The 24,572-nt window shown below is 48.9% G+C and overlaps 1 protein-coding gene and 1 pseudogene across 4 annotated transcripts in view; one reads left to right on the forward strand and one right to left on the reverse strand.

Annotated features, from left to right (window-relative positions):
• FRY (FRY microtubule binding protein) overlaps positions 1 to 24,572 on the reverse strand; it is a 261,839-nt gene that overhangs the window by 35,023 nt on the left and 202,244 nt on the right. For all 4 annotated transcript variants that reach the window (XM_025046870.1, XM_025046863.1, XM_006904798.3 and 1 more), the window contains exons 37-50: positions 21,150 to 21,300; positions 20,552 to 20,655; positions 19,789 to 19,974; positions 17,985 to 18,183; positions 16,790 to 16,911; positions 15,979 to 16,166; positions 14,843 to 14,937; positions 12,473 to 13,080; positions 11,551 to 11,648; positions 11,056 to 11,226; positions 7,640 to 7,780; positions 5,326 to 5,505; positions 3,417 to 3,578; positions 2,179 to 2,253 (exon numbers count right to left, since the gene is read on the reverse strand). In XM_025046870.1, coding sequence (XP_024902638.1) covers positions 2,179 to 2,253; positions 3,417 to 3,578; positions 5,326 to 5,505; positions 7,640 to 7,780; positions 11,056 to 11,226; positions 11,551 to 11,648; positions 12,473 to 13,080; positions 14,843 to 14,937; positions 15,979 to 16,166; positions 16,790 to 16,911; positions 17,985 to 18,183; positions 19,789 to 19,974; positions 20,552 to 20,655; positions 21,150 to 21,300 — 2,480 coding nt within the window. The remainder of the gene's footprint in view (positions 1 to 2,178; positions 2,254 to 3,416; positions 3,579 to 5,325; positions 5,506 to 7,639; positions 7,781 to 11,055; positions 11,227 to 11,550; positions 11,649 to 12,472; positions 13,081 to 14,842; positions 14,938 to 15,978; positions 16,167 to 16,789; positions 16,912 to 17,984; positions 18,184 to 19,788; positions 19,975 to 20,551; positions 20,656 to 21,149; positions 21,301 to 24,572) is intronic.
• LOC112480082 lies at positions 1,100 to 1,218 on the forward strand (annotated as a pseudogene).

Below are 24,572 nucleotides of genomic sequence, written 5' to 3' on the forward strand. Positions count from 1 at the left end.
GCTTCTTGGACAAAGACGGGGGGAGGGAGCTACCTGCGTGTGCGTGTGCGTGTGCGTGTGCGTGTGCATGACAACTGAGCGTGTACTCAACAAACTGCAGTGGCCAAGGAATGTTCTACCACTTCTGAGCTGACTGAGGTTAAATGCGTACACAGATGCACACACGTCACACACATGTCAACACACAGCACTGTCGGGACTCCTGATGACAGAGGTTGACACTATGCTGGAAACTAGAGAGCAAAGGGCTTAACCCTTTCGGAGATGAGGCGGGGAGCAGGCGGGGGTGAGACACAAGCCAGAGCTTGGCACTGTCCCGTCCGAAGTGCAGAGCATGACCAAGCGACCAGGCTCAGAATTCACCCCTAACTTCCTGTCCTGCCTGTGTAAACAAAACCAGAATTTCTTTCTATTAAAATATTTAGTGTTAATATTTTAAGGTTAACTTCTGCACGTAGGTTCTTTCTCCTGGGCCACTCTGACAGAGCTTTGCAGAAATCATGGACTGCAGAAGGACCAGGCGCTCCGTATCCAGCTGTCCCCGGGCACAGGTGGGCGCTAGGTAAGGAGGACGGCACTCAGCATTTCACCGTTACGTCCCGTCCTCATTGGGAATTGGCAAATTGTGTCTGAGAATTTAAATATAACCAATGCCTCTCAAAAGCCAAGAGAGGATTTTTACACGCGCTTTTCTCTTCCAGTGGCTAAGAACACAGCACAGAGGGCCGCCAACCGGCGGGCGAGACAAGGTGGGAACCCTAGGTGCTCGGTGGGAGGCTCCCTTTCCCACCAGATGCTCTTATCTGTGACACCCTCCAGGTGGCATCCTAGCCACGAAGGCTCCAGGTTACATCCTAGCCACAAAAGCCCGAGCACAGAGCAGGCGGATCTGAAGGAGATGGTGCCACCCACTGGGGTAGTGAGAAAGGCCCACGCTGGCTGGGGACAACCCCGCAGAGGCACAGTGCTCCTGCTGCCTCCCCCACGGTGGATGGGGATGCGCCACCTCCCTTTGCCACTGTCGCCTTGTCCCTTCTGCCCCCCAAAACGTCACAGGAGCAGCAACACACTGATCAACGACACTAAAAAGGTGACACTTGCCTACGGCCATGCCACCCTGAACAAGCCCGATCCCGTCTGAGCTCGGAAGCGAAGCAGGGTCGGGCCTGGTTAGTGCTTGGAGGGGAGACCCCCTAGGACGACCAGGTGCTGTAGGTGTAAAAAGTAAAAAAATAAAGGATTGTAAGCTGACAAGGTCCTTGCAATCTCTGAGGTCAACCAAGGGTCGCCTCGCCTAAAAAAAAAAAAAGTGACACCAGTAGGGATCAAGCCGATGGCGGGCTGGGCACATCCTCAGGGGGTAAAGACGGCTGGCTCCGCAAGGGGTCAGGAGCCCCACGACCTCACCTGCTCACGCGGTACGGCGGCAGCCGCGGCAGAGAAACAGCTCCCGAGACGCCATTGGCTGACGCATCCTTTATTTGGGAAACTATTTAGTTTGCTTTTTTTGTTTTTTTTGGGGGGTTAATAATAAAGATAATATAGATGGGATAAAAATGCCTGGTGGAACCTGAGATTTTTATTGCCTGGGCCACAATACACTTACACACTCAATCCGAACTTTCTAAATTTTATAAAAGCTTCTTTCCGACGCTAACTTATCATACTTTATAAGTTCAGTTATTCTAAAGCCTGATGGCATCGTTTTTTTTTTTTTTTTCTCAGAAACTAGTAGCAGTGGAAGTTTATGAGGAAAAAAAACATGATAATGTCATTATTTTCACCTTTATTGTACATGAGCAAAATAATGACATCACCGTAAGATGTGAGCGTCATAGTAAAATTACGCCCAGAAGGAGTGCGTATCACATGTGGTGGTACAGGAGATAGTTACATATGTATAAGAAACTGGCTTAAAAAAAAAAAAATCTAAGAAATTTTTAAAAATGGAAATAACTAAGTATTTATTTACAGAGAAACTGGAGAAATAGCCAACAAAATCTTTCCTGTTTCTGAACTGACGTTAAAAAATCATGGTGTGGGGAGAGATGAGCTATGGGTTCGATCTAGATGGTGGACAGTACACTTACAATGCGTAGGCGAACTCTCTGAACTTGTTCTGACCACAGGTAAAAAAGACAGGACACCAAGATATATGCGCCACGCGATGGGACTTACTGATGGATTTTTGCTCAGACCCACTTCTTGGCCACACAGAGAAAGGACGTGCACCAACTTCTCTTTGGTCCTCTTCTGGAAGAGAAACACACAGGCAGGCTGTCACCATGGCATCCTGGGACCACATCTGCTCCAACGCTGCAGCCACTGGCCACTCGGGGCCAGCGCAGTGGAACGCGGCCGCTGAGACGGAGACGTAAAGCTCACGCAGACTTGGCGTGGAAAAGGACCGTGAGACGCCTCAGTGATAACTGTAAAACACTGATGACTTGTTGAAATGATATTTTAGACATATTAGATTCAGGAAAATATGTTATGAAAATTCATTTCTTTTATTCAGTTTCTTTCGACTTTTTATTTTGAAGGTGACTACTAGAAAATCTAAAATGAGGGTCCCCTTCTGCTTCTAGTGGACGGTGCTGACCTGAGTTTTCCTGGGGGGAGGCGAGGTCTGGAAAACGGCGCCGACCTTCTCAGTAGTCACCCCTGCCGTGGACCACCCACTCTCACAGGCCGTGGCTCCCAGCGTCAGCAGGGCCCCCGCCACCCAAGTGAGGCCTGTCATGTCACACGCACACGTCTTTTCCTCAAAGGCGAGACTAAGTGGGCTTTGTGCAGAATTAGAAAAACTTATTTGTAAGCCATAATAAATCGTTCTCAAGTCAGATTTAACTCCTTTTGGTTTCCTTATGGGTGGGGATCCTCTATAAGCCATCACGTCACATGTTCCAGTGACCCGGAGTCACTAGGTCTCGGGATGGCAGGTGGCTGGGTGTGAAAGAGCCTCAGAACCGGCGACGTGCCTCGAATCTCGGGGGAGTGACCGTCCCCCGCCCGTTTAAAGCGACTTTTCCCTTTCAGGCGGATCTGAGTTTGCGTGGAGGCCGCCAGGAGGCTAGCGTCATGGCCGTGTTCCCTGGGGGACGGGAGGCGCGTCGGGGTGACGGGCAGGGTTTCTGCAGAGGCCGGGAGCACCGCCAGGCGGGGACCCAATCCCCGTTCTGAGCATGAGAGCAGTAGGGCCGGTGAGTCCGAGCGACAAAGTGTTGGCTCCGACTCCACGTAAGAAGAAAGCGGGTCCCCTTCGGGTCCCCTTGGGTGCCGTGAGGACCTTGCCACTGGGGCTGGTGCCCGGACAGGCACTGTGTAGGCAGAGGGTGGGGGAACCCCATCACGTGACCGTGGGCCCCACCGGTCCCCCGAGCTCCCCGCCAGCCCTGCAGGCCTGGGCTCCATACCTGGGAATACTGGGGCCTCTTCCAGCTCACGGGGACGAGGACATTGGAGTTGGAGCCAGACGAGGTGGAGGACGTGCTCCGGGTGACGGCCACGGCCCGGGGCTTCCCGTCGGGCCCGGAAGAGCTCTGCAGCTCATCGTAGCGCCTCCCGATGATGGGCGTCTGGGAGAGAAGGCAGAGCCGAGGCCCCCGCTTGTCAGTCATTCTGGGCTGGTGACCGTGATGGCTTCCCCGGGTCAGGGGGAGAGAGGCCGAGTGTCCGGCAGGCTCGCTCTCTTGGAGTCCCCACATGCCCTGGGCCCGTCCCGTCTTACACGTTACCCCCAACTGCATGTTCTTAAATGTGGTTTGGAACCCCAAGTGAAGACTAGAAGCTAAACTTTCAGGAAAAGTCGGTTTTCTGGTGTTTCGGCTTGAGAGAATTTTTTACAGTTGTAACCAGACCAGAAGTCCGTCCCCTCTCCCCGATCTTTACGCTCTGGTTTAAAATTTATTTAAGTGATTGGGATCTTTCCGGTTATTTAAATGAATGTGGTCGGGGCCAGGTACCGGGGCAGCACTCTGGGAAGCCCACTTCCTGCGAGGCCTGGGTGTCGTGCTTGTCAGGCTCCGGTCCCAAGGGGCGTCCCACGCAGGAACCGGCTGGTGCCTACATCCGGAGGTAGGCGGCAGAAACCGACTGGTGATGCCACCCCAGCCCCCAAAGCCCATCCTTCCGGAACGGGGGCACCTCTGGGGTGTGCAGCTGACTGGCACACGCAGAATAAACTTAAGTCAAAGACGAAACGTAACCGCCTCCCTTCTCCCCACCAGCAACGTAAAAAATGTTAAAAATGGACGAGTACTGATTCAGTACCTTAACACTGTATACAGACTAAATAAAGGTAAAAGCATCACCGTGGCAGCAGACTAGAACCTCATCCTGATTACTAAAATGACAAAGGGGCAGGGAGACCACTGCGTGAGAAAACCTGGCCTGGACAAGAGTGAGGAGGTTCTGGTTGATTCCGTCAGTGCTGTCCATTCGGCAGTGTTGAAGACCATCTGTCATGTCCCGATCACGAGCCTGACCCCGTACTAGACCCTGACCGTGAGCCTGACCCCGTACCAGACCCTGACCGTGAGCCTGACCCCATACCAGACCCTGACCGTGAGCCTGACCCCATATCAGACCCTGACCGTGAGCCTGACCCCATAGTAGACCCTGACCGTGAGCCTGACCCCATACCAGACCCTGACCGTGAGCCTGACCTGTACCACAAGATGAATGGAGTGTGCTTTCTGCTTTGGGTGGGGGGCTGACGGGTCACAGGGTAAGAGACACAGGGAAGTGAAGTATTTTTATACCTGAGATTGAAACAGTTAAGTACAGGCTCCTGAAGGTTCGTTCATGGGCCAGTAGGTAAATATGACTACTTCCTGTTCTCTCTTTTCTCCCCGATCCCTTACCTTGGTCCCCTCGCCTCTCTTCCCAGAAACCCCTTTCCCCCAGGCAAGAATTTGGATAATTTTATGGTTTAAAAAGCAACGTTGCTTCAGGAAGCAACCGTAAAGGCAGATTCCGTGTTCCTGCAAATCTCGGTCCCTTGCTGGCCTGGCCGCCACGCAGGGAACAATCTGACAGCTGTCAGACGAGGAAAGCGAGGCCTGTGGTTTAAAGATGGCCATTTTAAAGTTATCTTTTTGAAAGTCACCTCTTATATAACTGCAGCTACCTTCTATTTTTAAAAGCTGCCAACTCAGAGCCCCAGAGCATGTGACACTTGGCGTGTCCTTAAAAACGAAGCCAACTCCGGCCTTGAAGTCTTTGTTGGAAGTGAAGGGACGACACGTCCCCCTTGCTCCAGGCCCCTGCCCTTGACTCGGCCACTACTGCTCGGGTCACAGCCTCCAGAAACAGATGACGCACCTCTGAAATGTCGAAGTGAAACTCCAGGGTTTTCCCGGGCAGCTCCTTTGACGCGCTGGCCCACACGCGACGGATTTCTATCTTCGAGAGGTCGCCGTGCTGGCACGCAGGCAAGACGAGGCTGGCCGAGCGAGAGACCACCAGCTTCAGGATATTCAGAGCTTCTCTCCAGTGGACACTCTGTGGGCAAATGAACGCTCAGTGGTCAAGAGCAATTCCATGGTTTCAAAACTCACGTGACGCTAACCAGCGAAACGTCTCGGGACCCGTCAGGATCCACCGATTTATAACGGAGCAGCAAGTGCCGTGAGAAAAGGCAAATGACAGAAAGAAAAAAAAGACGTATTGTATATAAGATGAGCTACATTTAAAAAACAGACTTTTAAAAAAGACCAATTTTGTCTATATTCAAACAAATGTAAAATCAGGTACCGTATTTGCCTCCTTAATTTGAAAAGCAAAAGACCCACAAAAAGACAATCAGTCCTCAGTGCGTTTATGCTACTGACCACCTGCTCTGTCTCAAAATGCTCCCCATCCTGGGTTCCCTGGCCTGCTCTCAGTCCCCAGGCGCTCCCTGCCCCATGCGCCACCCGGGCCCTGGGCCCCTGACCTCTGCCCTCTGCCCTTTGTGCCCCACACCTGCCGACCCCATCCAGGCATCTGAGAACCCTTCCCAGCCCCTCTCCCCCTCCCTTCAGAGTGTCCTCTCCTCTCCATTCCTTAATGGCTTACCAAAGGCCACTCTTCCTGGAACTCACTTTGCCCCCGACACCCCTCCCCATGGCACCCTGAGGTCCTTCTCCCAAAAAAATATTGAACATAGATAAACCGACTGGATAAAAGTCGTCATTATTATTTGCTTAGGTTTTAGGATAAAAGCACATGATATAAAACATATTTCCTTTGCTGTTAAGTTTGCACAAGAGGGGCCACGCTTTGAAAGGGAACTCGGCCACCTTTCAAGATAGGACCCAGTGCCAGAGGAGGCCGTGGGCCGAGGGAGGGACCAGTCGTCCGATGAAACCAGTAAATGGGGCCAGCGACTGGCAGGAAGATGAGAAGTGACCCTCTGTCTCCTGTGAGTGCTGTGAGCTGAGAAAGTGTCACCGAACACCCACCCTGTGATACATTATTGGAGCAATGCAACATGAAAAATGCCACCAAAAAAAAAAAAAAAGCTTGGGAATCGTTTTTAAGCATCGAATAATGTCAGCCAGTAACGTGACAGGTGAAGTGAGGATGGAGAGGCATGCCCGGATTTGCACTGAGTGGCTCTGTCAGCCAGGTCGACCAGAGAACACCTAGCACTTGCCCTTGAACTCTGAAACTCGCCAGGCACGGTGCTGAGACAGGAGGGAGGAGCGGACGAGGAGGTGTGGCAGAGGCGAGTCCGCGCTGCGGAGCTTGGCCTGCGCCCCTCAGCCCCACGGTGGCCCCACACCGGCCCCCTGGTCTGGGGAACCCCATCTTCAGCCTGTCGTCCATGTTTCTGGTTAACCTCAGGCCCTAGACGCTTGTTCTGGTTTGTTTGCTCGGTCAATTTTTCTTTATAAAAATTTTCATTTCTTCTCTTTTGTCCCCAGTGGTCTTGGGTATGGTGTGAAAGAATCCTGTGTAGCTGTTTGTTGTTTACCGAGCGTCCTGCTGGGAAGGAGGCCCATACAGAGGGAACACGGAACCGCGGGGCCCGGGTTCAAACACCGGCTCCACCATTTACTGACCGAGACCTTGGGGCCAGTTCCTTTCTCCTTTTTTCTTAATTTTTTTTTTAAAAAGATGGTTTATCATAGCAACATTCAAATATACACAGAAACAGAGACCAGTAAAATGAACTGCCCTGTAATTCTCGACCGATCATTTACATGTCGTCATTGTTTTTATTTCTCCCAACATTTTTTGTTTGTTTGTTGGAGTATTTTGAAATACATTTATACAAGTTTCTAACCTTAACTCCTTCCGCTCTAAAGCGGTGATCTGAACCCGTGACTTAACCTTTTGCATGCTGAACCCCCTGGCCTCTGACCTGGGGCGTGTGAGTTCCTTCCCCGTCTTTCTGAAACAAGAAACAAGAGTGTGGCCCCGCCCTCCTAGCTAGGCGCGTGCTTTAGGGTCTAACCCGCAGCCCCCTTTGGAGGAACGCACCAGGGCCCGGTCCTGCGTGCCTCCTCAGCAGACCTCGGGATCCCCGTGTGTCATGGACACCAAGGCCACTTGGATGTGCCGCCGAGCACAGGCTGCATGCGTGGCCTCGGGCTTTCTGGGCTGACCCTGGGAACCTCCCGGTGCGTGGGCGAAGTCCCCACTTACTCACTTGCACATACTTCTCGACGGTCTTCAGAACGCCCATGTTGAACTGCCTCACGGGGACGGTGGACAGGTCTGCGTAGCTGAGCAGGCTGTGGATGACCTGCAGCAGCGGCTGCTGCACGCTCGGGAGCCCCTTCTCCAGCAGCTGCGGGGACACAGCGAGAGTCAAGGGAAGGCAGGCGCCACTGGGGGCGCCAGAGTCCCCAGGACCGTGATGGTCTCATGTTTCCTTACGAGGGGTGAGACAGTCCTAAGGAGTCCTGAAGAAATGGAGACACTGTCAAGGGCAGCGCGGGTACAAACATGAACGTACGGATGTGACACCACACAGCAGGGCACGGCCAACGGGACCTCGTGGGGAAGGCGCTCAACACCTCGAGCTAGCGACAATTACGAGCGAAAACGACAGGTGCAATTTATTGGTTATCAAAGTAGCAAAGATCGAAAATTGATAATAGCATTGGTGAGGACAGAGGTGGGCAATCTTACACATCGGTGGAACGTGGACTGGATGATTTGGCAATGGAGGTCAAGAGTGCTGAAATGGTGCAAAGCTTTTGAAATCGTAATTACACTCATAGGGACGTTTCCGAACCTAGAGATAAGTATTCAGGTTTGTGTACGAGATTTCACCGTGGCATTATTTGTAATGGTAAAGAAAACCCACGGAGAACAAAACAAGAAAGTTCTGTAAGCTATTGAAATGCTGACAAATGGATTCGCAATAGACGGTAAATAGTATGAGGCAATATCATGCAGTCGACGGATTGACATTTTTAAAGGTGGTAAAGGACACCATGTAGCGTTAAGTGCCAGAGGGACTTCGTGCCACTTCTCTACAACAGGTGATGCCAATATCGATGGCGACGTGCTATGTAGAAGTAACACCAGACAAAACCCAACAAAGTGTTAACGGTTTTTCTCTCTAAATAATGTAATTATTGGATGATTTTTTCTTTCTTTTTTTTTTTACTTTTCTATATCTTTCGAATTTTCTGTTTTGAACGTATGCTTTTATAATCAGAAAAAAAATATCAAGGATATTTTCAAAAAGGAAAGCAAAATAATGAGAAAACGTCTGTGACAAACATCATGACGAAGGGTTGCGATTCAGAGTGAAGCATCGATAGAAAGGAGTCAGGTGAGTGCTGGAGACTCACGTGGACAGTGGCAGAAGAAACGGCCGAGCGGCCAACGCACGAGGCAACAAACAACTCCGCAAACCTAGCGTGTGGAAACGGAACCTACTCACTGGAAAGCAAACGCACGAAGAGAAGACTGTAAAAGCACCAATAGAAACATTAACGTGAAAAAAAGGAACGACTAGAATGATGGAATTTGGTGGGGGTGGGGGGAAGAAAAGACTATTCATACACTGTGTGCAGTATTGCAAATTGGGACAATCTCTGTTTCCCAAATGTGTAGATGAGCTTAAAAAAAAAAAAAATCCACATATCCATGCCCTTTATCTGGAGAGTCACTTTGAGAAATGCCACCAGAAGAAATGATCTGAATATACCTGATACAAAGTTTGCCTAAAAGGACCAGTTATGATAGAAAACAAATATGAACACGAGCCACAAAAGGTGCTGGAGAAGCCGACTGTGTTACGTTCACCTGACAGAATTCTCGTTATTCTAAGTGACACCATGTGAGTGATGTCACACGAGGACACACACACACAAAGTCGATGCTGAGTGAACAGAGCGGGTGTGGTGGGGGTACTGACCACAGCTACGGGACACCCTGTGTGCGCATGACCAACGCCTGCCAGGACCTTTGAGTGCCTGAAACAGGAGCTAACAGATGTCACGTATGGTGGGAGTCAAGTTCATAATAAAAATTTTGGTGGCAATTTGTGATAAGGGCTGAACAGAACAAATTAGGTCGTCCAGTTTTACTTATATTTTTTTTTTTGTGGGGAAATATATACCACATAGCATTCACCCTTGTAACCGTTTGTGAGTGTACGATTCAGTGGCAGTAAGTACACTCACACTGTTGTGTGGTCGTCACCAAGATTTCTTTCCAGAACTTGGCCACCATTCCAAACCGAAACTATACAACTAACTCTACACGGCCCCCGTCCCCAGCTCCTGGACACCACTGTTCTACTTTTTATCTCTCTAAAATTTGCCCATTTTATTATACGTCACGTAAGTAGAATCACATAGTATTTGTCCTCGTGCGGCTGGCTTCACTCAGCACGTTTGTGAGGCTCGAGTCAGCGCGTCATTTCTTACGTCTGCATAATATTCCTCGTCTGTACCTCCCACACGCCATTTGTATTTTTGAAACCTTCGTGTCTCGCAATCCAAACAAGTTTTGCCTCCATGCTCTCTCCAATGTCACCTCTGCAAAAACAGGTGCCATCGGCCTTCGTGAGCAGGTGTTTGTGTCGTCTATCCTGTACTTGGCTATGTGCTGGGGTGTGCATGCAGGCTTAGTCACTCTTGTGGGGACAGATGTGACCACAGTGGTAATCAGGTGGCACTGAGAGGCTCTTCGCAGTGCCAGAGGTGGAGGGGATGGAAAGAGCAAAGGCACCCAGGCTGCTGAGAGGCCGAGCCCAGCCCACACACACTGACCCACACCGCACACCCACACCCTGCAGGCTCCAGCACAGACGCTGATGGACGGGCGGCCGCCCACTTCTGGGCACAGGCTTCCAGTCCCGCGGGACCTTTAGGAAGCTGACTGCTGCTTTAACCTGTCTGTACCCCGAGTGGAGGACATAACGAAAGACAACTTAGAATAACTGTCCTCACCGCTTCTGAAAAGGCCCTTTTCCCGAAGGAAAAGCAACACTGAAAATGCTAAGAGGTGGCTGTTCTCAGCCATGGCCTTGGAGACGTCATGCCCTTGTGTACCAAGGTTACTAGGGACTGGAGGTGCTAAACGAATGTGTTTTGTCACTTGTCCCGTGTCCTGTGCATTTCTAGCACCAGCGTATGCAGAAGGCAGAGTAGGCGTTTGTGCTGAAACACGTTCGTAGGAGAACGAAAATCCCATTTCAGTTCTAAAAGCCACCGTGACAGATGTAGATAAGCGAACCGTCACTAAACTTATCGAGCCACTTAGTAACTTCTTCGACGAGGTCTGAACACCCAGGGGAGTTAGGGGAGAACACCCAAGTCGCTATGTGCACGGACAGGTTAGTGCAGTGAAAGTCTAGGCCTTGGAGGCAGCTGTGTCTCATGGCCAGAGTCGCCTCCTGCAGGAAGCTTCGGGCGGGTCCCGAAGCTGGCGGGGCCTCAGGTTCCGGGTAGTGACAGTATCTGTACCACTGGGTGGATGTGAGGACTTAAAATGATCATGGTAGCATCTCTGCTCATAGGTAATGGCGGCTCAGTAAATGAAGGTAATTATCAGTCCCATGCAAACATTTTTCCCGTGGAAACTCTTCACTAAAGAGCTCACCTCCGCCAGGTAGGTGACCATGTTCAAGGTGATGTCAGCGTATGCTTCATGAAGGTACCGGCAGACCACGCTCACCCAGGTGGCACAGTCCCTCGTGTAGCTGTGCGTTTTATAGAGAGTCATGACGTGTGCAAGGTTGGCAAGTTTGGGGTTCTTCTCTTCCAGACAGACCTTACAGGGGAGGAAAATCAATCAGAGGTAAAAGAGCCTGATGAATAGGCAGAAACGTGAGCAATTTTGCTGTAATTCGGGCAGTCAGGGAAACAAACTAACACGTTTTTTCTGGTAGGCTGCGGAAGCGCTTGTCTTAGGAGTCAGCTAACACGATTTTCACAAATTCTTCCCACCCGCTTTCTCAATAACGAAACCAAAAAGGCGGGCGCACATCAGCCACCCAGAATGTAAATGCTCAGCCGCATCAGGTGTCACCTTGGGCTCTGTGACACTCACCGCCCTCTCCGGGCCTGTTGGTCTCGGCCCAACACGGAGCCATACCTGAGCAATTCTTTCGGCTACGTCCTTACAGAACGGACTGGGGCTTTCGAAATGCTGAATCAGCTGGGGCAGGAGACACAGGACGCTCAGAGGAAAGCCTGGGTCGGAGAACAGACAATGGAGACGTGAGTACGGCGCATCTCAGCTGTCACCAGTGGGAACGCACATTTCAACTGTTACTCTGGGGTTGTGCAAACGCAGTCTGTAGGAGCAGCTTTAACTTGGTCTAACAAAATCCAGGAAAAATGCACGACCACATTTTTAAAAAGTAGAATAAAGTGAACCGAAGTGGTATTTTGAAAAATTTTCTTTTTAATCAAAAAAACACATTTTAAGAAAAACTGCTATAGAAGGACATAGGCTGACCAATTTAGGTCTTTTTGGTATAATCAGAAAGACTCTAAAATGCTGACGGTAGCTTAGCATCTCTGTGTTAAGCTCGAGCTTCATGACAAGAATCCCGGGCCACACGCCATGGTGTTAAAATTCTAGTTTGTTGACTTGATTTGAAATAACGGGGAACCAAGAGAGTTTTCAAGAGGAAAAGAAAGGCTAAGAAAAAAGAAAGATTTAGGAGTCAAGAAAAAATGTCTCTATGAGAGCAATGGAGTAAACTCACGGTATCTCCAATTTGATCTGGAAAGCATAAAGAAATGACCGATACCTAATATATTATTTCTGCCCCTATAATGTGGATATGACTAAGTATTAATTATTAAATTATTAATTTAGCAATTATTAAATATAATTAATTAACAATAATCACAACGTACATTATATAAAATGTTGAAAAAACAAACGAGCTAGTCCCAAGGAACCGTTTCTCGGCACAACTGCTAACAGCAGTCAGCCCACCTCATCTCTCTACATGAAACGAGGACGCCACTGCCACCGGACTAGTAGGGGGCGGGGCTGGCCTTACCGATGGCTTGGGAGGGGTCCACCATGGCCACTTTGGACACCGGCGTCAGCACGCTGAAGAGCTGCAGGGTGAGGTCCGTGGTGGTGACCGAGGTGAACCCTTTCAACAGCAGCTGCTGTAACCCCGCGAAGTCCGCCCACTTGAGCTGCGCCTGGAGTTTCTCGAGTTTTTCTCGGTTCTCGGCTTTATCGAGCGGCATGTGAGCCAGCAGCCTGTTCAAGAGCCTCAAGGCCATCAGGTATTCAAACTCAAAATCGGATTCCATCAGGGCCACCGTGACCCAGAAGATGGTAGCCAGCAGGTTGGTGGGGTGGTTTACGTGGGACGGGTCGGTGAGGCTGTCCTTCAAGGAGGAGGAGCTTCTGGTTTTTGAGGACAGGCCCTGCTGGGTGCACGCCTGGATTCTATCCAGTGTGGCGCTCCGAGGCGGGTCTGAAGACCGGTCGGCAACACCGAACTTCTTGGGCACCGAGAAGCTTCTCTGGTGCCGGCTCCGTTCTGCAGTCGCCGTGTTGCCACTGGCGGTCCCAGGGTTCACATTTAGTTGTCCTGTGCTTTTTCTGCTCGCTGTCAGCTTAGTGCTAGAGCTTAAATCCGGTGATGAAGAGCTGGGTGTAAAAATAAAAACTCTCAATTGAAAGCCAGCGTGCTCCAGGGACAAGCCTGTCCTTGTAAGATCCAATGACGAACAATAAGGGAGGGAAACACTGCTTCCTATTCGCTGTCTTTTCGGGATTTGAAAGGAATATGTTTCCTTATTCTTAAAGGTATGAAAAATAAAACTTAAGCTCAACGAGAAGATCAATCTTAACTCACCAATAAAACGATGACTAAACCTAATACTAACTTGCAGTTATTGAAAGGTTAAAGAAATAAAGTTTACTGCTGTTTGTTAGTTTGAATTTGGGTAGGAGTCACTACATAATAACATGTATCTGATAGGTACAAACTTTAATACTCTTATTAACTGACTGCTAAGGAGAACAGAAATGAAAATGATATTTCCGGGAAAGAAAAAAGTTAGTAAATGTTTGTGTCCAAGGAAGTTTTTTGCACTTATAAAAAAGTATGAAAAATGATTTCTAAGCCTGGTTCAGGCTGAAAATGTAAAACTCTTTACCAACATTTTTGATAAATTTTAGTGATTTAGATAAATCTGTGAGTTTGTATAAATATGTGTGATGTTAGCAGTCACATTAAGATCACCTATCCATAAAAACGCTCAACTTAAAAATGAAACAGCCTTCATCCGAAGAAAATAAGAACACTAATTAGAAAAGATACACGCACGACTATATTCACTGCAGCATTATTATGACAGCCAAGACATGGAAGCAACATAGGTGCTCACTCAGATAAACAGAGAAGTTGCGGTACGTATTTCAATGGAATATTCTTGGCCATAAAAAATAATGAAATCTTGCCATTTGCAACATGGATGGACCTGGAGGGTATTATGCTGAGTGAAATAATTCAGACAGAATAGGATAAATACTGTAGGTTTCACTTATACGTGGAATCTAAAACAAAACAAAACAAATAAAACAAAACAAAAACAGACTCATAGAAACAAAGGCCAGGAGATGGTTACTGGAGGGAGCGGGTGGGGAGTATAATCCATAATATTGTGGTAAATTTACACAGTGACACATGGTTTCCGGAATTAGTGGAGTGATCGCATTGCAAGGTATAAAAATCTCGAATCGCTATATCGTATACCTGAAACCAGTATAATATTGTATACCAACTATACTTAAAAAACTTAAAAAAAAAAAACAAAAAAAGACCCAATGTGATATAACATTACTGACTCAATTTCAAGCGAGATGAACTCAATTATATAAACAACATAGAATCATGAATGGTTTGAAATGAGTTATTAAACATTAGCAGGAGCAAAAGGATTTAAAAAAGAAGAAAGAAAGATCCTAATGTAGAAATTCTGCAAGTAAAATCAACATTTATTCTGTCTGTTTTTATAGTGATGGTTCAGTGAGTTTTACATATATTCATTTAAAAATATTTAGTTTTAGTTTCTGTTTACAATGTAATAGGACATTACATGAAATTTGAAAAAATACTCAAAGACATAAAAAAAATTAAAATTCATTAACATGTATATTATTTAGAGAGAACATCTGGTGTCTATTTTCCTGCCATTTTAGACTAGTATAATGTGTGTATATATTATGTGTGTGTATGACAGATAACTCCCTTTTTTAACTTAAGAAAATGTCATACATTCTTTTTCGGGTCATAAATGGACTTTGAAAACTAGATTTGTTCTTTGGACTTTGCCCAGATTCTGGGCGTCTCCCACATATTCAGCACCGTGTATCTGACCCCAAATGTCGCTCGGCTGGTTCTCACCGGGACAGTGCGGTGAGGAGGTCCCCGTTTCGCAGGCAGTCAGACAGGTTATCCACAGCGGCTTCCAGGGTCAGGAGTGCCTCCGTGACGTAGCCCTGTCAAACGTGCACAGAGAGGGTTTTGCACTGCTTGTAACCACCGCCACTTCCTGGATGTACATTTAACCAACGTATTGACATTCAAATAATGTCAATAGCACTGAAAGCCGATCAGTCATTGCTTATTTAATTTGCAAAGTCTAAAAACAAATCTTAAGGGCCATTGAAGAAATTCAAATGGCTTAGGGGTTAGCAGATAACCATAAAGATTTGTCTCCCTGGGTCTGAGGTCCCCACAGATCAATCTCATTTGAAATCCAGCAGAGAGGGGGCATCACTGAAGGTGGCAGGTGTGGCCCCTGGCCCAGGGGGATGGTGGATATTTGAAACGCTGAGTTACAATGTCTGAAGCCAGAGGTTAAGACATGAGAAATGAGGAGGTCTGTGCCTCAGACAATTCACACAGCACTCCCAAGGGCCGGCACGATGAGAAGCAGCTAGAGTCTGAAGGTGTGTGGGCCTCCTGAGATGCAGGCACACTTCTGATGGAAAGTAAGAACCTGGCCCAAGCTACAGAGCTGCCAGTGCCCTTGGCTTTCAACCTGCCCAGCTTGCCCGTCTCTGGGGCGCTGTCTACAAGGTCTTCTTGTGGCCTCTACTCCCTCCGTTACTTCTTCAGTTCTTCTGGGCTTAACGAAGGTTGACCAAAACAGAGAGGGATGCTGCTTTGCACAAAGACAACGGCGACCCCTTCTCTAGGTGGGAAGATCGCACAACTGCGTCCTAGGACGGTGGCAAAAAGACGAAATACGAAACAACTCCCCTGTCTGCCACCAAATAAAGCAATGATCAAACAACGACGAACGGGTCACCGAAGCACGTTCAGTTGTCAGCTTGAATGACACAGATACTATCCATGGCATTTCTAGAACAATGCTCCTGGAATGAGTTTTGTAAATATAAGAGTCAACCTCTAAGTTTTTAAAAAATGTGAGTTCTAACTATCCGAAGGGCTGGGAAAATTGGTGAGAGACAGACACTGAGAACCCGGCTCTGCAGCGACAGGCGGGACGAGGCCGGGGGTCTTCCCTCCCCTACCTGAATCTCGTCGCCATGTTCTCCGATCACCTCCACCAGTCTCGAGAGAAGGTCGGACAAGGCGTGCGCTGACAGAGGCTGCTTGAGCGCCCGGAATATCTGGAAGGACCGGCAGGCGTAGTGCCTGGACGAGCTCGCCAGTGCCGTCTGCAGCGCAGCCTCGCTCAGGTGCTGCTCCAGGTGGAAGCCTAGGACAGCGAGAGGCCAGAGACCAGGTCAGCCGCCGCCCTGCAGAGTCTGGGCCGGGTTCTCTGACGGTGGAAAACAGGCCGGCTGTGCAGGGAACGTCCTTACTTAAAAAATAACCATTACGAGAACAAACACGTACATCTTAGCAAATCTCAAGGAGGCGTCGAGTGGCAGAGTCAGAAGCTCTGGAGCAGATGGCCCCGGTTTTGAATGAGAGATTTTGTAAGTCTGGGAAAGAAACTTAACGCCCCTGTTTCCTGATCTTTAACTTGTGAATAACAGCATCTATCTCCCGGAATTGTGAAAATTAAACAACTTAAAAAGTGCTTAGGAACAGCGTGCGCCACGTCTGTTTTCATGAGTGTATTATTTATCACACTCTCAATTTTTTGATGTTATTCTTCTGTACTACTTTGTACATTTTTTGCTAGAGCAGAAAGTATACATGACACGCACTGTCGGGTGGTCAGGTGCATCTGAAATAAACTTCTAAAGTCCCCTCTGAATAGTCTTCTGCTATCGGTTCTTCTCCACATTCCCAAATGTGTAGGAGTATGGGGAAGAATGAGCTCCATGACAGAAAAACCCTGAAGGTGGGATTTGGGGAAACGGGGTGCAGTACCTGACTTAGAATCTTTAAAGACGGACACAACGTGACGCAGAAAGTTCGTGAGCTGTTCGGCACTCTTCGAGTTTTGGTTTTTGGGTGTGATGTCCTCGTGGCACCAAAGCGGACCAAACGCCCTTAAACGAAACACACACAGTGGCAAAAATGTAACTGTCATTTTGCATTTTTCAAATCATCTATGCAATTCTAACTCTAAAGGTGCAAATATTTGTCTTTAAAATGCTACTGCTTAGTTTGGGGGTGAATTTCAGTCTCAGAAAGCTTAAGAGCATACTCAGAACAGATCTAGCAAATATGGAGGCAAACTTTCCTCATGTTTTACTCACCAAAGCAAAACCTCACAGCATTTAATCAAAAACGGAAACCTGTCAATTGACCAGGACAGCGTTTGGCACGTAATGGATGCTCCGTAAGTATTTGATAAAGAAAAGGATAAAAATGTGAAATAAAATGTAGGTGTAGACGCAGACTCAGTGTGTGCGTGTCAGCGTTTGCGGAGGTTCTGCTTTCATCAGGGTCGCAAGGTCGGGTTGCCAAGGACCACAAACCAAATTAGATATGGCCCTTGTCGTCTACCTGGTTTTCCACAGTAAGAATGGGATGGAGCCCGATGGGAGAATTTCAGAGAACACCCTTCCAGTGCATGACACCGACAATGCTAAGTGGTGACAATAAGCATTCCAGAATCCGAAGTGCCCTGTGTGCGTCACCGTCAGCCCCTTCCTAAGTGTCCTGTATGTTGAGTCCCACCTGGAGCTGATGGCTAGGCCGAACACCCTGGGTGAGCAGAGAAGGTCCCCATTGCAGCTGCCCTTGGGTCAGCTGTGGCCAGGACCCTTGGCTTTGGGGGTGGCGGGGTGACCTGCCGGGTCTTAGGACTCCTGGGTGCGGGCAGCTCTGGGAGCTGGGGCGAGGCCTGCTGACCCCAGGTCGCCCGTCTCCTGCCTCCGTCCACTGCGTGTCGTCACACATGAAACCTCCCTCCCGTCAACTGTGGCATCAGTGGGATCTGAGACAACCGCCACTAGTGTCTGCCCTGTACACACACTCCAGGAACTGTAACTCGGCAGAGAAACTGGAACGTGGCCAGACCTCCAGGCTCACTTTTCCATCTGTCTGGTTTTAAAGGGACGGCGTTTCCCCAAAAGACCCACCTGCCAACAGCACCCCATCTCCCCGCCCTCCTCACCTGGTTGTCAGAAACTCGATGAGCTTGTTGGCCTTCTCATCTGCTTCAGCCGCCGCATCCACGTCGTCTACGTCTTGCGTCACCTGGGGGAGGTTCCCGCTGCTGCCCCCCAGACTGATGCTGGAGGAGGTGGAACTGGAGCTGAGCCCCGAGTCTGGCACCGGTGATGACTGGTCCTCCCTCAGGAAGTCAAAGCCACCTGGTGGAGAAGAAAGTCCAGGTGGAGTGTGTTGGGCAGGGTGCGTGACGAGGCCAGGAGGTGAGCTTGCAGAAGGGTGTAGTCATTCAACTTTTTGGAGAAAATGTTTAATTTTGGCTATGGCTATGGTTAAACGGGACTCGTATCCTTTCCTGGCTCATGGAATAGTTGCACCGCTGTGTAAACCAGCGTGCAGAAAACCATGTGCTAGAGCGTAATGCAGACATAGGTGACATTATGCCCCATCGAATCATTTCCTACTCTGGCATTTGAATTGATGCTTTCTGCAAAAGAAGTGGTGTGTGTTTCGTGTGGATCTGAGAGCAGCTACAGTTGAAATGGGGTGTTCAATAAACATGACAAACATTCATGAAACGGAGACATTCTCCAAGTGTCATGTGTGCCACAGACTCAACCATTCCAGCAAGCCATGGTCTGTCCTGCTTACGGTTATTGTGTTTTTTGTTTTGTGAATCCCCACTCTAAACCATTTACGCCACATCACTGGTTAGTGGATGCCCCATGACGCGCTCAGAGATATGCAACTTAGCGACATTATAATTTTTTCAGCCTAAGGACATGAGCTTAATGGAAAACATCCTTATCCTGGGGAGTTGGAAGAGCCAGAACTCTGTGGATTCTTTAAATTAAGAAAAGAGTTTTGTGTCTCTAAAAGGCTGTCGATAGATTATTTTCAAGTAAGTGTAACATGATTCAAAATAAAGATCTTAAGACAGAGACCTAACAATAACATGGAACATATATTTGAAATATCCAATAATGAAGGGGTCATATTTGTTTCCCTGAGACACACGCTAGCGTCTCTCAGAAGTCAGTGCTGAGTACAAACGATGAATAAAAGGCGTCCTCTTCAAGGTGATGCAGAAAGCACGTGGTGACGCGAAATGCGAAACTCTGTGCCCCGTGCCCACACAACGCATGAATAATCAGGTACCAGAGGCCCCGGAACCCTGTCAGTGCATCATCATTCTAAGGTATCTAGAATGTTCCAGTTCTACATGAAACCCCTGGTTCACTCTCTCGGGAAAGCTTTCGTGAATAGCTGGCCTTAGCGGAGGAATTTCTTTGACTCGGCTAATGCTTTCTTGCTCTCCTTTCTACGCAGAAATGCTCGGTTTTGACACAGCACTGGTTTTCAACAGACGTCCACTCGTTAGCGCCTTCCAGAAGAGTCAGCCACTTGATAAAGTGAGTTTTCCTTCTGGGAGGCCCCAAGGAGCACGGTGGAGCCTCCGGCGCTCTCGGGCGGCGAGAGGTGGCCGTCCTCTGCGTTTTCGCCCTTCGGGCCTCCAGGCTGACCTCTCGACTGATGGACAATTTACCTTTCAACATGTCAGCGGGAATGTAATGAGACCAGCAATTATTATAATAAGGAAAGTATATCTGAAAATATTCAATCACGAAGAAGGATTTTGACAGGCACGTTAACGTCGGGTGAATGGTGCCCATTCACTGGGCTAGGGCTTAATTACTTGGGGGGCAGGGTAAGAGAGTCGGGGAGTCCACTGGGGTCCTCTGACACCCTGAGTATTCTCCGCACCTGTGACCCTGTCTCAGGCCCTCCCTCGGCCGCGCCTACGTTACCTGTGTAGAGGTACTCGGGTTGGCAGGCCGGCCGGACCGTGAGCATCTTTGCCTCGCCCGCCCCCTGCGTCTGCAGGAGCACGGAGGCGACAGCGTGGAAGCTGCTGCTGCAGGACAGCGCGATCAGCAGGTGAAGCAACAATTTTTTGCTGTGTTCAAAGACTTCGGGCCGGTAATGGTCCAAACCTGGAACGAGATGCAGAGGATCTTGGCACAAACCCATTTGAAATGAAGCTCACTCAGATTCGAAGAATGGCGAAGGTTCTAGAGTCCCTGGGTTGGGGGGGGGTGGGTTCTTGTTTTAAGAATGTTTACTCTTCATTGTGTTTGTTGCCAACATAAACGAGTCAGGCTTGGGGACAATAAAATGCTTTGTTCCTTAAGTCAGATGCTCTCGTGAAGTGTGGACAGCTGGACTGCCTGACCTCTCTGACATGGCTGTCACCCTTCCCACTTTGCTGTACAACTCGGGCGTTTGACCACCTCGACGCATGGTCCAGCCCCCGAAAAGGCCCGATCCGTTTGGACATCTTCAGTCACCGCGTGCACAAGGCACCACGCCATGTCACGGCAGGAACAGGACAGTTTCGATGCCTGACTGACGGACATTTAAGAGCAGGTGTCACAGAAAGGCAACGGGAAAGGGAGGAGACTCAACATTTCGAAGAGAGGCGAGCACATGCCAATGTGGACGGAGGGCCCCCTGGTGTCCCCGACAGGGCCTCGCCCCTAATGGCAAGCGCCCGCTCAGGCCTGGCCTCACCCAAGAAGACGGCGTGCAGCAAGAGCGGCAGGTGCAGGGCCCAGTCCTCTGTCACGCTGTGGTCCACCACCATCTCTGTCATAAAGATCACGGCGATGTTGCACCTGCCCAACGAAATGGCGGTTAAGGACGCATCTGCAGGGGACGGAAGCGCGTCCACAGGCTGTGAAGTCGCAATCAAAATACGACTCTTATGACTCGTGTCAGAGAAGTGGAACTTAAGTCGTGACGCTGCACAGAACCAATGCCCCTCGAGCTTGTCGCATAGCGGAGTCTACCTGTCACTCGGAAGTAAGCGCTGAGGGATGAGGAGAATTAGAGGACAAAGGTCCCCTCGCCACGTTGCTTACAACCTAAAACGTGTGACAGAACGAAGACTCACATCGAGGCGACATCAAAGGAAAATTCAAAGGGCAGCAAGGCCGCTTCGCGCACTGGTAACGCTCGACCAGACTCTGCCCATATGCTGAGGGCTGTGACTCAAGTCACCCTGTGGTTTCATTTGATGGGACGTAGAATAGACCTGCTGCTTCTTACAGGGAGAAAGGCCCCGTCAAAGCTAAGTGCTCCCTGCCCTCGACCTGCACATGTTGCTCACCTGTGGAGGGGCCCCCGAGGGGTGACGGTTTCTGGGAGGTAGTCAACCAGGGGGGCCCAGCACCCCCCCGTGGGAGGCATTGGCAGGGGGTGCGGCTGCTTGGTCTCCGTGATGGTCAACAGCCAGCCCGCGTAGGGAGAGACCGAATCATCTGCGGGTGAGAAAGACAGCGTGTCTATTTTCAGGGAGAGAATTCCGTTTTCCCTGCCTGGTGTTTTAGGAAGACTCCTAGAGACTCATGCTTGCAAAAATAACCCGCCAACCATTCAGTCTGCTGAGTGCAAATTATATGATCAAATGGGTTAGAATTACTCGATTAGGTTTCTTTCACCGCTTTATTTTTATGGACGCTTAATTTATAGTTATTCATTACAGAGCGATAAAAATACTGACACGCAAGAAGAAACACATTACATCACGTGAACTCCTATCACTGTGAGAACTTGCTTTTTCTCTAACCTCCTCCATCTCAGTAAAATGCAATTCCGTATTTGCCGTTTGCGCAGGCCAGGGGCCTTCACGTCATCCCAATGTCTGTCCCAGCTTACTTTCAGCTCATAATCGTGACAATGATGACAGTAATAATAATAAAAAAATGACGTGGGAACGAAGACAGAGCTATGCCAGGCACAGGCCTACGCATTTCACACGCTAAGAGCCCAATCGTGGGCACCCGATGTCCCTACTTTATGGCGAAGAAACTGAGGTTAAGTGACTCGCCACCATCCACACAGTCAATGAGCTCTGCCTTCAGAACAGGACACTTCCCCCCGTCTCTGAGAGAACCACGCTCCCTAAGCCACCACCCACTCTCACGGGTTGGTGCAACAGCCCACTGTCCCCCGGCCACCACCCTGGCCCTTCATAGCCTGGTCTCCACGGAGCCACCATTTTAAAACACGTATTTTTTGAATAAACCAATGAACTTCCTCAATAATGTCTGTAACGTAAGCATGGCCACAGCCACAGAGCCCTTTCCGGTGACGCTCTCCACACAGGCCAAGGGACCATGACACGGCCTGGCTTCGTCCCAGGGCAGGTTCCAGTGCCTTCAGGGGAAGGACGCATTGCATCATCCTCAGGCAATTTCTCCAAACGTAGTTCTTCTCGGTGGCACCTTTGAAAGGCCGTGAGAGGCAGCGGGTTTGACGCAGCTGGTCCGGTGTAGCGCCAGTGGATGGGTACGTGAAAAGTGTGGCTCTGACCAGGACAGGCACTGGAGCCACGCATAGCCCACTCCTCCTGGATGCGAGCTCAGGGCATCCTTCGGAGGAGGGCTGGCCCTCTCTCAGAGTGCAGGCGTTGGCTCCTTCTCACACTGACAGCCAGAGCCTAGAATTCTCTGCCAGGGTGCATGGCACAACGCCTTAGGTGGGACAGAATTTAAAGCAAGTGTAGCAGTCACTCGTGGCAGCCCTCTCAGTAAATTACCCACAGGATTCTCGCATTCAGGAAATTAACGTTAATAACCGGCCAGGACGAGGTAGCTGCAAAATGCCCTTGTAAACGAGTGACTGGCGAACTCTACAGCAAAATTTGAAAGTGGTGTAAAAATGACAGAATACGGAAGAATTGATAAAACCGAATTTGTGAGATTCTGTTCGGGAAGGATAGACTGCTCTTTGTCTCAATGATGCTCTCAGATATATATCTAAGAAACGAAAATGTGCCGAGAATGAGTAAACTGGCCCAAAACTGCTTTCTACAGGTAGGTGTAAAGCGTTGTGATTCCAATGCAGTCCCGCTTAGCGAGCTGCATCCTCGTCACGGAGTTAGATACATTAGCACAAGGCCTTGGAAAAGAATCCAGATGTTTTAAGTAGTTCTGAAAATAAAAAGAGCTTACATAATTTTGGTAGAAAGCTACTTCACAGACTAGCTCTGAATCTGTTTGCTTGTCCATTTTATTCAAGGTGCTCTAGTTTGTTTGTTTTGTTTATTTGTTTTTAAATAGAAAATATACTTAAGAGGCTGCACACAATCCTTCCTTTTGGATAACAGAGTACTTGTTTCAAGTGCCTGGCCATGAGGATTTGGGTTGAGCCTACGAGCCTTTTCTTCTCCTGTGGCATAGGCCCTAGCAGTCTGTGGCTAGACTCAAAAACGCATCGGGGAGGGTGCCTCACCAATGTCCCAAGGGTGCTGGCACCCGATCAGACCTGCTGCTTCCTCCGAGATCAGCCGCAGCCAGGGCCTGTAACCCGACCAACCAGACAAGGATCTTTGTCTATATTTTACGAACTTTCTGTGATGAGATCTGTTTGCACAGCTTGATTTCATTTTCTCTTACAATGAGTAATCTAAAATAGAAGCTCTCAGTGCCCAAACTAAATGCTATGAACTCTGATTTCTCTGGTCAATACCAGTAATCACGTAAAGAACGTTGTCGACACGTGACTCAGTCAAATTCTATACCCCAAATTTTCCCGGTAAAGTGTTGTTTATACTGATACAACAAACTTAAAAACGTTTCTAGGTAAAATAGAGGCTCTACTGATCACATTAGACTTTTTTATTTCTTATCTCAATTCACAAATTTTTTTTTCCTCTTTATAATTACTTGTGTGACTTTTCTCTTTGTGTATCAAGTTAGTGATCTGAGTTAATTGTTATCTCATTTCATTCTAATTACCCTTCAAAATTCACTGTTTTAATACAAGAAATGTGAGGTTTTACTACCAGGGGGCTCTAAAGATATATTTTTGAAAAGATTTATATTTTACTTATTATAGTGTTTCTACCAAACTCCATGTCCTGTACCCAGAACAGAGAGAGACACTTTAAAGGAACCAGCTGGCCAAGGGCAGAGACACTGCTAACGTAAGCGTCACAGTTGTGGCGTGTTTCGTCACACTAGGCCTGCCATGTTCTGGGGGCGTCCGGATATGACTACTTAACGTCTTCACGATTCAATTCTTCTGTTCTCAAATTCCGGGTGACAATTTATTACGTAGCCAATCAGACTTTTCTTAAAACAACGACTTTCCATTTCTCGGGACTACGCATCTGAACAATCCAGTCCCTCCTGGGACTTGTGGCCTGTGCTTCCGAGAGTCAACTGTTTGGGGCACAGAAAGGACGGGAGGCACAGACGGCTTTGTTTACCTCGTGCTGACGGTTCGGGTAGAGAGTTTTCTGGGGACACAGCTGAAAGGGACCCTGGGTGGGAGCGTGGCAGTTGCACACGGTTTTAGACAGCCCGCCCCGGTGTGTTGCATGGCCGAGAATCTGCCCCGTGCCATTAGCATGGACAGCTGGACGGAGCTGACATGGGGACCCGAGTGCTCACCACACTCTGCATGCTTCCCGTAAAAACAAGCCAGGCCTCGGCATTGACTTCCCAGTGAACGGAACTCATGAAATATCACCGCATTTATGATTTCCAGCGAAGTAGACACATAAATTCCACCCGTTAGTTTACTG

The sequence above is a fragment of the Pteropus alecto genome, unplaced genomic scaffold, assembly GCF_000325575.1.
Source record: "Pteropus alecto unplaced genomic scaffold, ASM32557v1 scaffold80, whole genome shotgun sequence".
Lineage (NCBI taxonomy): Eukaryota > Metazoa > Chordata > Mammalia > Chiroptera > Pteropodidae > Pteropus > Pteropus alecto.